Here is a 12,747-nt window from a genome sequence, read left to right as displayed (position 1 = left end):
GTTTGGCAGCTATGTGGAGGATGGATTGGAGAAGGAAGAGCCTGGAGGCAGGGAGAGCAATTAGGAAGGGGATCCTGGAATTGTCTGAGGGAGAAGGGATGAGAACCTGAACTCTGAGGGCAGCTGTGTGGTGGAGAGAAGGCAATGGATGCAAGCGATTGGAGGGAGAGAGGTGTCCAATAAATGCTTTCTCATCAATCAAGCATTTATTGGGCATCTTCTATATGCCGAGCATATGCCGGGGATACAAATCTGAAGAGTGAGACAGTCCCTGCCCTCAAGGAGCTTACATTCTAGCAATATAATTTATTCATGTTCCCATTGCCACAGACTGGCTCTCCCCTTTTCCCTTCATCTCTTCAACTATTTGCCCTGGTTCTGTTTTCTCTGCAGAAGGGGGAAAATGTAATCATAATGCAGGAAAATGTAATGGGAGGTTGAAGGGGGGAGGGGCTGATGGCTGACTAAATAACCCCCCAAAGCAAGTGTCTCTGCAGTCTTTTTGCTCCCCAAAGCTTTCACTTCCACCCTAGCCCTCCAAATATTTGGAGAGAGTGAGCCATCACATCAACCCCATCCTCTCTTGTCACCCTGGTGCCTTTGTGCTCCCTTTTAGCCCCCGTCTGACTGCTAAGCGCTTCACAGCCCACCATAGCCAGGCAGCCCCAGCCATGCTTTACTTTCCTCCCTGGCCTCCTTCTTGCCAGCCCCCCTGCCAACACACGCATATCTCCGTCTCCCATCCCCCAAGCTGGGCTTGCCTTTTCTCCAACTCTCAGATTTCCAGTTCTGGAACCATTATCAAACCAAGAGCACCATTGCTACTGGAAAAGGGCATGTGTCAATCTTCTCTCCTAAGGCTCCACTCTGTACCCCTGTAACTTTCCAAACCAAAATGCCTCTCTCCCTGGTGGCCATTTCACAATATGTGCAATCTCCCCTTGCTAGAATATAAGCTCCCTGAGGGCAAGTTCTGTCTCTTTTTTTATTTATTTTTATCCCTGACACAACACAGGGCTTGGTACCTAGTAAGCACTTCAGAAATTCTTTTTTTTCCATTCAATTTCTAGTCCTTTCAACTGATTGTCCTGACATCATTTTCAGTCCCATCACCTCAGTGGAGTAGAAAGAATGAGTTCTAGAGTATGGATTGGGGCAAAAATACCGAGCTGGAACTCAGGACACCTAGATTTTCAACCTCCTACTCTGCCAGAATTTTGCTATGTGACCTTCGGGAAGTAAACAAACTTCTCTGGGCCTCAGCTTCCTATACCACCTCCCTCATCAACGCTGGGGGACCAACCTTGAACCTTCGGGCCAGGAATTTGTTTTTCATCTCCAGGTAATTGCCCTTGTGGATCTCAGACTTGAAGGGCTCATTCAGGATCACGTAGCGTGGGTCATTCTGGATGTCCTGCCAGCGAGCATAGCCATGCCTGGGCACAGGAAACACGTTAAGGGGGAAACTGAAGTGGGTAGGCAGCTGGCCTTGGAGGAAATGGGCTGGGCACCTTGGTGAGAGATGGGTAGGTCCTCAGGAGCCATTGACTCCAATCTGTTCCTGATCAATCCCTTCTTCAACCTCTGACCATCCAGCTTCTGCTTAAAGCTCTCCATTAAGCCAATTACCTTCCAAGGCCCCCCAGAGTTCTGAATGGGGGGTTGGAGGGCCTGGATTCAAATCCTCCACTCTTTGCTACCTGTATAGCCTTGGGCAAGTCACTTAAAATCTCCAAGACTCAGTTTCCTCCCCTGTAAAATGAGGGGGTGGGTCTGGATGCCCTCTGAAATCTGTCCCAGCTATAAATCTATGGTCCTCTTTCGAACAGCTCTAATTATTAAGAAGTTTGACCTTAACTGGAGCCTAAATCTGCCTCTCCACACTTCCCCGAATTTCTCCTGGCCCTGACTCTGGGGCCAAGCAGAGTGAGTCTCATCTTTCTTCTGCTATCAGTTTCCCTGAGTCTTCTCACCTCCAGGCTAAACATCCCCAATTCCTCCAGCTGATGTCCATTAAGACATGGCCTCAAGTCCCTTTACCACCCCAATCACTCTCTCCTCTGGACACCTTCCAGTCCATCAACGTTGTTCCTCAAAGACTGTGCCGCCTTCCTTCTTTGCCCACCCCAAGCCATCCCCCTTGGCAGCCCCTGCCTTGCAGTCACCAAGGATACGTCACAATACCCGCCAGAAGCCAGTAATCATGGCGTCGATGCCAAATATCATAGATCTTCCCCGAGGAGACAGCAGCTCTTTCCTCGTTCTGCCACAGAGTGTGCAATTCTGAAGGACCAAGACACAGGAGAGAAAAGGGAAGAGGGGGTGGAGAGAAGTGCAACAGCCATGGGGAGGGGGGACACACACAAGGCCAGCCCAAAACATAGGCAGTGTAGGTGGCTGCCAATATGGTGTGATCTGAGGGACCTAGGAACCCCTCCACCACCCTAACCCAAAAGCATCTGCCCTTTGGGATAATCTGTCACCATGCTGAGGCATTCCCACCATCGAAGTCATTACTAAGGGGTTAAAACATTGTGTCTAGGAGCCCCCTGTGACAATGTCCACGGGCTACCTGAAGGGTTGGGGAGGGGCATGGGGGAAAGGGAGTGGGTGCGGTAGCACACTTAGCCATAATTAGCCATTAACACCTTGCCATGGGTTAGTCACTTGACCGCTCTGTGCCTCAGTTTCCTCATCTGTAAAATGGGGATAATAATACTTGCAGTGTGATACAGTGGATAGAGGGCTAGCCTTGAAGTCAGGCTGTGTGTCTTGAACAAGTCACTCAACCTCTCTGTGTCCCAGGGCAGCTGTCTAAGACTAGCATTTAGAAAAGAGTTGCCAATATTGGTGGAGGAAATCTCCACATTGGGAGTTCCCTACACAAGGTGAAAAAGAAGAAGAAGACTAGCTGGCATTTCCAAAATGCTTTGCAAAGCGTCCTTTGATCCTCCCAACAACCCTGTAAGAGATGCGCTGTTATTATCTGCACTTCACAGGTGAGGAAACTGAGGTTAAGCAACTTGCCCAGGCTTGCCCAGCTAGTAAGTTTCTGAGGCAGGATTTGAACTCAGGTTTTCCTGACTCCAGGTCCAGCACCCTATCTATCTCCTGTGCCACCTAGCTAGCTACCCTACGACTTACAAAATGCTTGTACTCTCTACTGGAAAACCTACTGCGAGGAACTTGCCTTGAAAACCTTGAAGTACTTTAGAAATGAATTATTATTATGATTCCTCAGCAGCTAGCACGATGCTCTATGCACAGTAGGCACTTTTAAAATGTTTGCTAACTTTCCTTGGAATTTTAGTTCTTCTAATTAATCCCAGTGGAGATTTGGAGGCTACGGGTTGGGACTGAGGCACAGGACCAGGACAGTTTTGATGAGAGGCCAGGAAAAGGAATTAAATTATGACCCTAGTTTCTATTATTCTCTCCCCCCGAAAGGATCCCACTTTCTGTGCTCACAGGAGATGGGCTATTCCTGGAATGGGGCTGTGCATCGCGAGCTTGTGCTGAGGCTCTGAGGGCCCCCTACTCTGCCCTAACAGGGAACCCATTCCCCTTAGGACAGGGATAAATGCTGCCCCCTCCAACTCCAGCCCTCCACCCCGGGCCCCTCTGTCCACACAGCCCCACTCTGTTACCTGTGAAACCCCCATCAGCAATGTTAAACATGAACTTAAATTTCTCGTTCTTGTCATCCTTCTTTCCTTCCTCATCTTCCTCTTTTTCGCCATTTTGCTGAGTTTCCGCTGTTTCCTTCTCTTCTACCTTGGAGTCCTCTGACAGAGCAAAAAACCATATTGCAAATGAGAATCTGAAAAACCAACCCCTTCATTTCTGTCTCTGGTCAGGGGAAGAAAGGGTTAACAACACACCACGTCAAGGACACCTTATCTCCTGTCACCTGGACTATGCATCCCATGTGGTCTCCCTGCTTCCAATCACTCCCAAAATATTCTTCCCAGAGCACAAGTCTGCTGGTGTAACTCCTCTAGTTAAGATCCCTCAGTGGCTCCCTACTACCTCTAGGGTAATATTCAAATTCCTCAGACATATGACCCGTTACTATCCTAAACTTATACCAAACTGACTGCTAGCTGCTACTTGAACTCATCATTCCACCTCCTATCTCTGTTGCCTTTGCACAAGCTTCAACTACCTCCAGAGATAATTGGCAAATGCTACGAAGGATTTGCTTTCTTATTTTATTGACTGCCTAGACTTAAGAAAGTTATAGAGATAATGCGGATTAATTCCAAATGTATCATGGGTACAATTTTTTTCCTAGAGAGCTGGTTGTTAAACACTTTCCAGTACACAACTGGCTTCCTTCAAGCACCAGCTAAAATCCCACCTTCTACAGGAAGCCTTTCCCCATCCCTCTTAATTCTACTGCCTCCCTGTTGATTCTCTATTAACTAGTGATTATCTATTGATTATCTTCGATTTATCCTGTCTATAGCTTGGTTGTACATCATTATTGTCACATTGTCGCCTCCATTAGAAAGGACTATGCTTTTTGTCTTTCTTTGTATCCCAGCACAAAGCCTGACACACAGCAGGTGCTTAATAAATGCTTGTTGAATTGAAAGCACTGGGATGTGCCAAAGGGGCCAGGACACAAACTGGCTGTCCCCAGGATCTGAGGAATCAGTGAGCATCAACTACCAGATCAAGTAAGATAATGGATACAAAAGCTCTTTGGAGAGTGTGACCCTCTTTAGTGGGCTAAAAAGTAAAATGTGTGGATGCTACGGACTTGGGGCTTCGCAAAGCTCCCAGCCAGGTTCCCCTGACCTCAGCTCAGGTCTGGAGTATGGAGTCCCAAAGTCACATTAAAAAAAAAACATTATTAAGAGTCCAGCGTGGACAGAACCCTGTGCTTAGGGCTGGGAGAGCTATGCCAAGTTCAGTTCCTGCTCCCAGAGCAATGGAGACAGAGACTGCACCCCTGATTTCAGTGATAGATGCAGATCAACACCTTCTCTCCTGGTCTCCCTCACTCCAAAGCCGGCTTACTATCCATTAGACCACATTGCCTTTCACACACTATACACGTAAACCATAAAAGGCAGTACTACATGATAAGAGCATTAGAAAGGTGCAAAGCGCTGGATGAAATCTTGTTCACAGGTGGGGTGAGGAGGGGAGGTGGTTACTGACTGGGGGAAATCGGGGGAAGGCTCCCTGGGGGAGACAACATTTGACTTGGGCTTTAAAGAAACAGAAATTCAACAGGTGCAGAAATTGCACAAGCAAAGGCATGGAGGTGAGAAAATACTTCCAGACAGGGGGCAGAAGAGACCAGTTTGGCTGGATTGTAGTACAGTGCATGAAGGGTAGGAATAGGAGAGAAAGCTGGAAAGGTAGGTTGGTAATGGATTCAGATGACCTTGACTGCCAAGTAAAAGAATTTAAACTTTATATTGGATGCAACAGGGGGCCCCAGAAAGTTTAAAAGCAGAGAAATTACTTGAGTCTTACTTGCATTAGAAGCAAGTCTTATTTGCATTAGACCACAAGATTTAGAATCAGGAAGACAAGTTCAAATCCTACCTCTGACATGTATTAGCTGTGTGACCCTGGGCAAATTACTTAACCTGCCTCAGTTTTCTCATCTGTAAAATGGGGGTAATTATAGCATCTGCCTCACTGGGTTGTTATGAGCATCATATGAGATTTGCAGGCCCTAAAAGCACTATAGAAATGTTAGTTATTTTTTTAATTTCCAAGTGTTCCTCATCCCCCAAAACCAGAATTAGCCTAAAAGGAAAGAGTGTTAATGAACCCCTGAACAGCACAGAGACAGAACTTCAGGATGCCCCTGGTGTCCCATAGTTGCTTTTCCTAAGACACATGGTTCTCCCCAATCTTTGGTCATGCCTGCTTCAACCAGACCGTGCTTCGACACCCACAGGAAATCATGAGAGGTCAAGAGATCCGTGGAAACCCCGAGCATGCAAGTGTTTCTGGAGGTCTCTGCCCCAGCCCTCTGCCTGCTCTCCTTCCCCCTCCCCATCCCGGGCCCTGTACCTGGCCGGAAATCTCTGTCCTCCCCTCTGCCGTGGTTCAGATTTAATTCCACCTTCTCCAGGGGCTTGTCTTTTTCAGGGAGAGCATCCTCTGGAAGGCATAAGAGAGGGAAATTGGGAGTAACCAAAGGGGCAGAAGGGCTGGTCTGTCCTAGGCAGAGCTTCTCCTGAGGGGCTACAGGAGAGAGAGCCTCGGGCCCTAAGCTTGGCCACACAGGCCCACTTGGAAGACTGGAGAAATTTCCATTTCTTTACTCCCCGTGGTCACCACGAGGGGAGGGATGTGGGCAGGAGGGTGGATCAGATGGCCTCAGAGGCCCGTTTCAAGTCTGAGGTTGCGTGACTGCCCCCTCTAGGGCATGGGGCAGACAAGGCCTGGGCTCACAGGCAGGCGGGCACCTTTCAGCAGCTGATTCACGCAGGGATCTGTCTTCTCATTCTCTTCCCTCCTCTCCTCTCGGGCTTTCTCTTTGCTCTCCAGGTTTTCCGGTTTCTCCTCACCCTCCCCTTTGTCAAAGGGCATCCCTGGAACCTGGACATTGGGAAATAGTTCAGGTCAGCCAATCCAGAGGTAACAGTGGGGGCCACCCTGACCTGTCCACTGTCCCCTAGGTATCACCAGCACCAGGTATCTGCCAGGATCTCAGACTAACATGGGAGCGGTGTGGCATAGTGGATAGAGTGCTGGGCTTGGCATAAGGAAGATGCGGGCTCAAATCTTAACCTCTGACACTTCCTAGCAGTGTGACCATAAACAAGTCACTTTAAAAAAAATCTCTGAATCTCAGTTTCCCCATCTGTAAAACGAGAGTGAAAATAATACACATAGTGCCTACCTCATTCTTATTATAGTATCAGAGATTTAGAGCTGGAAGGGACCTCAGAAGCCAGCAGGTCCAATTCTCTCATTTTACAGATAGGGAAACTGAGGCAAAGAAAAGTAAAATGACTGGACTAGGGTCACACAACCAGTAAGTGCCTAAGGCAGGATTTGAACCTGGATCTTCCTGATACTCTATCCAAAGTGCCATGCTGTCTTTTCTTTGGTATCCTTGCAGTGAAGAGAGAAGTGAGGTAAACTGTGTAACCATTTAAATAACGCATTCCCACGAGCAATCTGCTTCCTCCAAGCCAGGACATGCAAGAAGCCCAGAGCCCGGCCTGGGAGTGATCCAAGACTCTTTCCAGATTCCCTCCCCTCACCAAAGCCTGAAGGTATCTAGTTCAAGGCATTCTGTTTACAGGTGAGGAAACTGAGGCCAGAGAGGGTAAATGAGTAGCCCCAAATCACACGTGGACCCTGAGAGATGTAGAAAAGGAGGACAAGGGAAAATGAGATTGACCGGAGTCCTTCCTTCCCAAGGGCAGAGCAGCAGGGAGCCCGTGGAGTTGAAATAAGCCACTTTTCCTATTGAGAGGCCAGTTGCCAAGGGCCTCATTTCCCGGAAAGCCTTTTCTCACCCCCCACGCCTCAGGCCTGCCTCCACCACCCACCTAGTGTCCTAGGGGTCCAGGACCCCAGAAGGGCCCACTCCTACCTGGGGTTCAGGAGGTTTGGGAGGCTTCTGCTCCATGTGCTCTTTCTCATCCAGGAAGCCCAGCTGGGCTTCCATTTTGTCTGAAACAAGAATACATGAAAAATGAGCACAGAGCGGTGGGCTCTCTCCCCAAATTCCATGCCCCCAACAGCCTCCAGACTGGCAGGCCTCCCTCTTCCAGGCCTTCGTAGCCTCTACCACTCATGACAGACAGGGACAGAGCTTATCACTTTATGACAATCCCATGAGACACTGGGAAGACTCCTAAGGACTGAGACAGAAGGAAGAAGGCAGGACCCAGAGAGGACAATTTATACAATAACCACAATAATATAAAGAAAATATAGAATATTAATATAATTAATTATAGTTTATTATTGTACAACATGCTATATTAATAGAATTAATTATATGCTATAGATATAAATAATATATAATAAATAATATAATACAGATTATAATTAATATAATAAAATATAAACATAAAATATAAACAAGAAAGACTCTTCTTTCAGGCGGCTGAACTGAAGAGTAAATGCAGTGACCAGCATATACTTATTTTTTTTCTTTTTAGGCAATTGGGGTTAAGTGACTTGCCCAGGGTCACACAGCTAGTGTCAAGTGTTTGCTCTGAGGCCGGATTTGAACTCAGGTCCTCCTGACTCCAGGGCTGCTGCTCTATCCACTGCACCACCTAGCTGCCCCTCACACTTATAAATGTATGTCTTGTTCTCCAGTCAGAATGTATGATTATTTCTTTCTCAGTATTTGTATACCCAAACTAAGCACATATTAAATGCACACTGAGTGATTGATAGGTCCCAAAGGGCAAATGACGATGAAACACACCTCCCTCCTCTTGGTCAAAACGTGGGGGACTAGTATATATGCTGTCAGACCTAATCAATTTCATTTTGTTATTTCTCCTTTATTACCACGGGGAGGGTTCTAATACTGGAAACATTTTTTAAAAAGTGCCAATTAAACTTTTAAAAAATTTTCATGAATCACAGAATCGATCAACTAGTATCAGATCAATTAAAGTACCTCCTGTGTGCCAGGCACTGGGGATATACATACCAAAAAATAAAATAACCCCTGCTTATCTCTGTGAGATTACATTCTAATGAACCACAGACCTGAAGAGCTGGGAGAAACCTCAGCAATAATTTAGCCCAGCACAGGTAGGAAAGGAATCCCCACTATAACCTACCAGACAAACAGTGTTTCCTGCCTCTAACCTGAGGCCCTGCCTTGAGGGAGAAGCCACCAGACCTCCCGGGGCAGTCCATTCCACTTTGGGACAGCTGGGATTGCAAGAAGCCTTTCTTTATTTCAAACCTAAAGTGACCTCTTTGTAGCTTCCAGATACTGCTCTGGGCTGGGCCTGCTGATGTCACTTCAAATAAATCTCATCCCTCCTCTCCATCATATTCGGTCCCTTCACCTCCATGAAAACCTGTTCTCCTGTCCTCTTGGGTCTTTTCTTCTACAGGCTAAATATCCCCGGTTCCTTCTACTTAACTTGTCTCGCCAGGTACACATCTCATCTTCCCTAATCACTTATTCATTCATTCCTTCAAAAAACATTTTGCTTTTACGGTTATACACACACATGCATTTATATATTGTGTATTTGTATACATATATTGTGTATGTATAGGAAAATGTGCACGTATGTCTATGTGTGTGCATGTAATAGGCAATGTGTTGTTTTGTGTGTGTTACACACGCCTGTGCGTGCAAGTATGCACAATGTGTGCAATTGTATATATGTACAACTGTGTATGTACATATATGCATACACATGGGCATGTATACATGTTTTGGGAGGCTCAGATTCCCAGCATACAGTGTCAATAAGGTCATGCCATTGTTTGGAGTAAAAAGAAGGGTGAAGGAAAAAGGGGCTCCCTCTAAACTCACTATAAAAAGAGGGGGGTAGAATCCAAAAGCCATTTAGGGATAGTGTGAGTAGAGACATTGCCCATCGCCAGGTGAACCCGGACCTTCCTGGTGAAATTTGCCATGATCCTCGTTACATGATCCAAAGCCAAGAAGACAGTCACCTTCCAATTCAACATTGAGTTCCAAAACAGAAATCACTATATTTTCCCCAAAACCTTCCCCTCTAACAAACGTCCTCGATACCGTCAAGGGTACCACCAGTCACCTGGGTTCCAACTCTTCCTCGTGCCCCCATATCTGATGGGTTGCCAGGGACAGCTGATTTCACCCTTGTAATATCTGTCACCTACGTCCCTTTCTATTGTCATCCTGCCTCCCTGGTGCAGACATTCATCACCTCACACCTGGACTGTGGCAATAGTTGCTGGTGGTTCTGCCTGCCTCAGGCCTCCCCTTACTCTACTCTCTCCTCCATTTGGCTGTCAGAGCAAACATTCTAATACATAATAAAATGCCAACAACAACCCAGGTTGAAATAGTGCCCAGTGTGAGTGGGAAACAGCTATCTGGTGCTCCTAGCTGGGCAGGAAACGGGACCACTGGGAGGAAAGTGAGGGAATCTTGGCAGCAGCCGGTTGGGAGTAAGCTCCCTGGACGCTGGACAGTTCCTTCCTATCTTGGCTCAGTTCTGCTTTGAGAATCCCCAGTTGGGCTGGAACTAGAACAGGGGCGGACGGTCCCGCGGTACTTGAAGTGGAGAGGGAGGGAAAAAAATCCTCCCCATTTATTTCACTCTCACCAGATTATCCCTGTAAGCACAGGGACACTGCTGAGATGGCACGCAGACCTCGCAGAGCCAACCCTCGAGGCTGTTCTACAAAACCACCAGCTGTGCTTGAAGCCCCACTACAGACGAAAATTCTCCAACTTGTCAGAAAATCTTTGCATATGTAAATGTCTGCTCTGCAGCCCCATGCCAGGGAACTGAAAGCCTATTAGAGTCCTTTGTTCCGAGAGTGGACTATAGAGAGACAGGGAATTGGCGGAAGACTTTATACAGAGAGACAGAGTGAACAAAGACCTAACTCCTCTCTTTCCTCTTCTCTCTCCCTCCCCCCTTTTCTCTCTCTCTCCCCTTCTCTCTCTTCTCTTCTCCTCTCTTCTCTCTCTCTCCCCCGTCTCTCTCTCTCTGTCTCTCTCTGTCTCCGTCTGTCTCTCTGTCTCTGTCTCTCTCTCTCCCTCCCTCCCTCCCTCCCTCTCTCCCTCCCATCCTCTTTCTTCTCACTCTTTTCTCTGTCTCTCATTGTCTCTGTCTCTGTTTCTCTGTCTCTCTCTCTTCCTCCCATCGTCTCTCTTCTCATTCTTCTCTCTCTGTTTCTCTCTCTCTGTTTCTCTGCCTGTCTCTTTCTGTCTCTGTGTGTGTGTGTCTCTGTGTCTCTCCCCTCCTTTTTCCTCTCTCCCTCCCATCTTCTTTCTCCCTCCCCATTCTCTCTTTTTTCTCATCCCCTTTCTTTCTCTCTCTTCTCTCTCTCCATTTCATCCTCTTTGTGTCTCTTCCTTCCTTTTTCTTTCTCCCTCCCTCCCATTCTCTCTCTCTCTCCTCTCTCTCCTCTCTCTCTCTCTCTCTCTCTCTCTCTCTCTCTCTCTCTCTCTCCCTCTCTCTCTCTCTCTCTCTCCCCCTTCCCCTCTCCCATCTATTTCAGTCTTTCCTTCCCTCCCTCTCCCTCAGCACAATCTGAAGTCAGCCAATAGAACTATGAACACCTGTTCGTAGACAGGTAAGGACCTCAATTCAAACCCAGGCCAGCCAGCAGAACCCTCTTGTCTGCAATGGCCTGCCTAATGGTCTCTCTAGGTTGCCACCCAGGGGCAGATCTGAACAAAAAAGACCACTCTAATCAATGTCTTGGGACTAGGGAGGCCAGAAGATTCGCCTAAGGGCTGCCCCCTCCAACACTCTCTACAGAGTTTACCTCCTGCTGATAGAAATGCAATCTTCTCCCATTCAACGAAAGTTCTTTTGCTAATGCATCATCGTTCTTATTTCCTGCTGATCCCATAATTTGAACCCAGACTCTCACAGCCAGAAGGGGGCAGGGTACAAGAAGAGGGAAGGGTACTAATTGCCTCCTGCAGCAGACTATTCCTTTTTGGGATGGCCCTCCTTGGCAAGAAGTGTTTTTTCTTACATCAAGCTTGAATCGACCTCTTAGCACCTTCCCCACAAGGATCTTCCTTCTTTCTGTCCTCTCGGGTGAAACACAACAGCTCACCCCTCTTCCACAGGACAATCCTTCAAAGACTCAAAGGCAGCCATCATGTCTTTCCTAAGTTTTTTCTTCTCAAGGCTGAACATCCCCACTGACTTCAGCCAATCCTAAAATGGCATTACCTCCAGGCTCCTCACCATCCAGGTTCCCCTTCTCTATGAAATTTCCACATGCTACCAATCGATGTTCTTCCTAAAATATGGCACCCACTCGGAAAGACTTAGGAACCCTGATCATTTCAGTAACTAAACATGATTCTGGAGGAATCATGCCAGACACACTGCCTACCTCCAGATAGGGGAAAGATGGGGACACAGATTTGTGGGCACAGTGGGAATTGGTTTTGCTTGACTATATTTGGAACAGAGATTCTGTTTCTCTTGTTTTCTCAATGGTGGGGAGGGAGGGGGAGAAGGTAGAAGAAAGAGAAGATAGATTTTCATTAATTAGAAAAAAGTTAAAATTAGAGGTCCTGGAGACATCCTAAACTATCCAACATCTATCTGTCTTTATATAGATAGAAATAGAAATAGAGGTATAGATAGATATAGACACAGATACAGACATAGACACAGTCACATGGTGCCCAGGACCCAATACAAACTGCCCTTGTAGTCTGCCTGCCTTCCTCATCTTTGACATTATTCTTCTTTGGTCCTTAGACTCTACAGTCCTGGGACAAGGACAATCTCGTCATCAAAACTGTCTCACTGGTTTTTCAAGACCGGAAGTGAAATTTGAAAAGTGATGAATTCAAAGGAGAGAACCCACCCCACCTCTTCCCTCCCAGGCCCCAAACTGGCCGCTTCAAGTTTTAACATACCTGGGAGCCCCAAAGGGCCAGGAGGAAGATGGGCTGGGCTGGCAGGGACTGGGGTGTTGGGGTCCGAGGAGATGATCTCACTGGATTTCTTGCTCTCGGGAATCAGGTCAGGTGTGCTGTACCTCCCATTAACATGTTCAAACTCCTGGACCTAAGGCCAAGGAGGTCAC

General features: G+C 47.2%; 1 protein-coding gene across 3 annotated transcripts in view; it reads right to left on the bottom strand.

Moving 5' to 3' along the window:
* CHD5 (chromodomain helicase DNA binding protein 5) overlaps positions 1–12,747 on the bottom strand; it is a 148,745-nt gene that overhangs the window by 13,215 nt on the left and 122,783 nt on the right. For all 3 annotated transcript variants that reach the window (XM_027843956.1, XM_027843954.1, XM_027843953.1), the window contains 7 exons: positions 12,578–12,728; positions 7,577–7,656; positions 6,438–6,570; positions 6,040–6,129; positions 3,648–3,785; positions 2,175–2,283; positions 1,304–1,436 (listed from right to left, as the gene is read on the bottom strand). In XM_027843956.1, the coding sequence (XP_027699757.1) occupies positions 1,304–1,436; positions 2,175–2,283; positions 3,648–3,785; positions 6,040–6,129; positions 6,438–6,570; positions 7,577–7,656; positions 12,578–12,728 (834 nt within the window). The remainder of the gene's footprint in view (positions 1–1,303; positions 1,437–2,174; positions 2,284–3,647; positions 3,786–6,039; positions 6,130–6,437; positions 6,571–7,576; positions 7,657–12,577; positions 12,729–12,747) is intronic.

The sequence above is a fragment of the Vombatus ursinus genome, unplaced genomic scaffold (assembly GCF_900497805.2).
Source record: "Vombatus ursinus unplaced genomic scaffold, bare-nosed wombat genome assembly UNPS02014932.1, whole genome shotgun sequence".
In the NCBI taxonomy this organism is placed as follows: domain Eukaryota; kingdom Metazoa; phylum Chordata; class Mammalia; order Diprotodontia; family Vombatidae; genus Vombatus; species Vombatus ursinus.
This window is presented reverse-complemented; position numbering and strand designations above follow the sequence as displayed.